This window comes from Eurypyga helias, unplaced genomic scaffold (genome assembly GCF_000690775.1).
Source record: "Eurypyga helias isolate BGI_N326 unplaced genomic scaffold, ASM69077v1 scaffold20397, whole genome shotgun sequence".
In the NCBI taxonomy this organism is placed as follows: Eukaryota; Metazoa; Chordata; class Aves; order Eurypygiformes; family Eurypygidae; genus Eurypyga; species Eurypyga helias.
The window spans coordinates 1-1625 of NW_010263891.1; the positions used below are offsets into that span (position 1 = coordinate 1).

General features: G+C 57.2%; 1 protein-coding gene across 1 annotated transcript in view; it reads left to right on the top strand.

Annotated features, from left to right (window-relative positions):
* Positions 1-1273: 1273 nt before the first annotated feature.
* SAE1 (SUMO1 activating enzyme subunit 1) overlaps positions 1274-1625 on the top strand; it is a gene marked incomplete at both ends in the record, with an annotated part of 1372 nt that continues 1020 nt past the window's right edge. The window contains one exon of the mRNA XM_010156232.1: positions 1274-1385. Coding sequence (XP_010154534.1) covers positions 1274-1385 — 112 coding nt within the window. The remainder of the gene's footprint in view (positions 1386-1625) is intronic.

Genomic DNA, 1625 nt, shown 5'->3' on the forward strand with positions numbered 1-1625 from the left:
GGAGGGGCTTTGCAACATGAGGGGGGCCTTGGAGGGTCTTCCAGGGGCGTATAGGAGGTTGTGGTGGGCCATATAGGGGCCTGGGGATGGAGCATACAGCATGAAGGGAGCTTGGGGAGGGGGCTGTAGAGGCCTAGAGGCTTGTGGGGGTGTTATGGAGGCCTTGTGGGGGCCCTGTAATGCGAGGGGACACTATAGAAGTTGGTGCTGGTGGGATCCCTTAATGGGAGGGGGCCTTGGAGGGACTTATGGGGGCCCTATAGCCGCTTGTGGAGGGCCCTGTAGGGACGCGTGGTGGCCTATGGGGATCCTACAGCGTACAGGAGGGCTTCGTAGAGGGTTCTGTGGCGACTGTAGCTGATGCGGGGGGTCCTCACGGGCAGGTGAGGGGGTCGGTGGTGGGTACGTAAGCATATAGGGTCTACAGGGGCTTGTGGGGTCTCTGCCCGACTCTATGCCAGACTCAGGCTGAGCTAAACCCGTTGTAGTGCGCATTTGGGTGAAATTTGGCTCTTCCCTGGGAAGCAGCGGTGGGGTTTGTTCGGGAGAAGGCAGAACAACCCCGAAATACAAAGGCAAACGTAATGATGTTGCTCGACGCAGGTGAAAAACGAGCGTGAAAATAGGCCAAAAAAGCAGGAATCTCTGTTTAACAGCCCGGGCTATGGCTTGGTGAGGAGTAAACGTTATTTTGTCGGGAAATGGGTACAAACTGACCAGCACCAGACTTCCAAGGCAGGGGAAATCCACGTCAGTGACAAAGACCGAGGAAAACGCACTGGCCAGTTATTGGGAAAGGTGAACACTCGTATGGACAGTTCTGTGCTGGAATACATATACACCAAAATGTATTCATCTTCCCTTAATTACAGTTTATCCACCTCCTGGCGCAGCTCCAGCCCTCAGCCCTTTTTTGGGGGGCTGGCCGGAACCCCGAAGCGTGTGTTGTAAGGAACCTGCAACCTCCCCCGCCCCGTTTGCCGAAAAGCAGCGCAAGACTTGGGTGTCATTCCCTCTTCCCAAGCTGCAAACGCTTTTTCCTGTGAATTCTCCTGCATTACCCATTCCTAACGGCCTGCCTGTTTCTCTCTTCGCTTCCAGATCGCGTTAACCCTCCTTTTCCGCAGGCAGGGATGCCGAGAAGCAGGTCTTTCCCATCCAGCCTGATTTATCCGCCGTGTTTTCCCTCCCGAGTGCCCCTTCCCCTTCGCCCCGACCCTCAGGGGGATGCTCCGGCCGTGCCGTTCATGCTGACCGAACGTTTCTGCCGCAGGTTACGAGCGTCCCGGGTGCTGCTGGTGGGGATGAAGGGTCTGGGAGCTGAAGTGGCGAAGAACCTCATCTTGGCGGGGGTCAAAGGTTTGACCATGCTGGACCATCAGCAGGTGGGGACCTTGCGGCTTCTCTCGGCCGCGGCGCTGGGGGTTAACAGCTCCCAAACCCCTCCCGGTGCTGTACGGTGCCAAGGCTGGAGGGCTCGCTCGCTGCTTTTTGGGAAGAAATCATCTGCTTGGGGTGGGATTATTCCATTTTGGGGCAGGTAGAGTTTGTGTTTCCAGTCGTTTGCGTGGCAGCTAAGATCCAGGCTGTGCTGCTCCACGCGCTCTCCAGCTGGGGGCTGAACC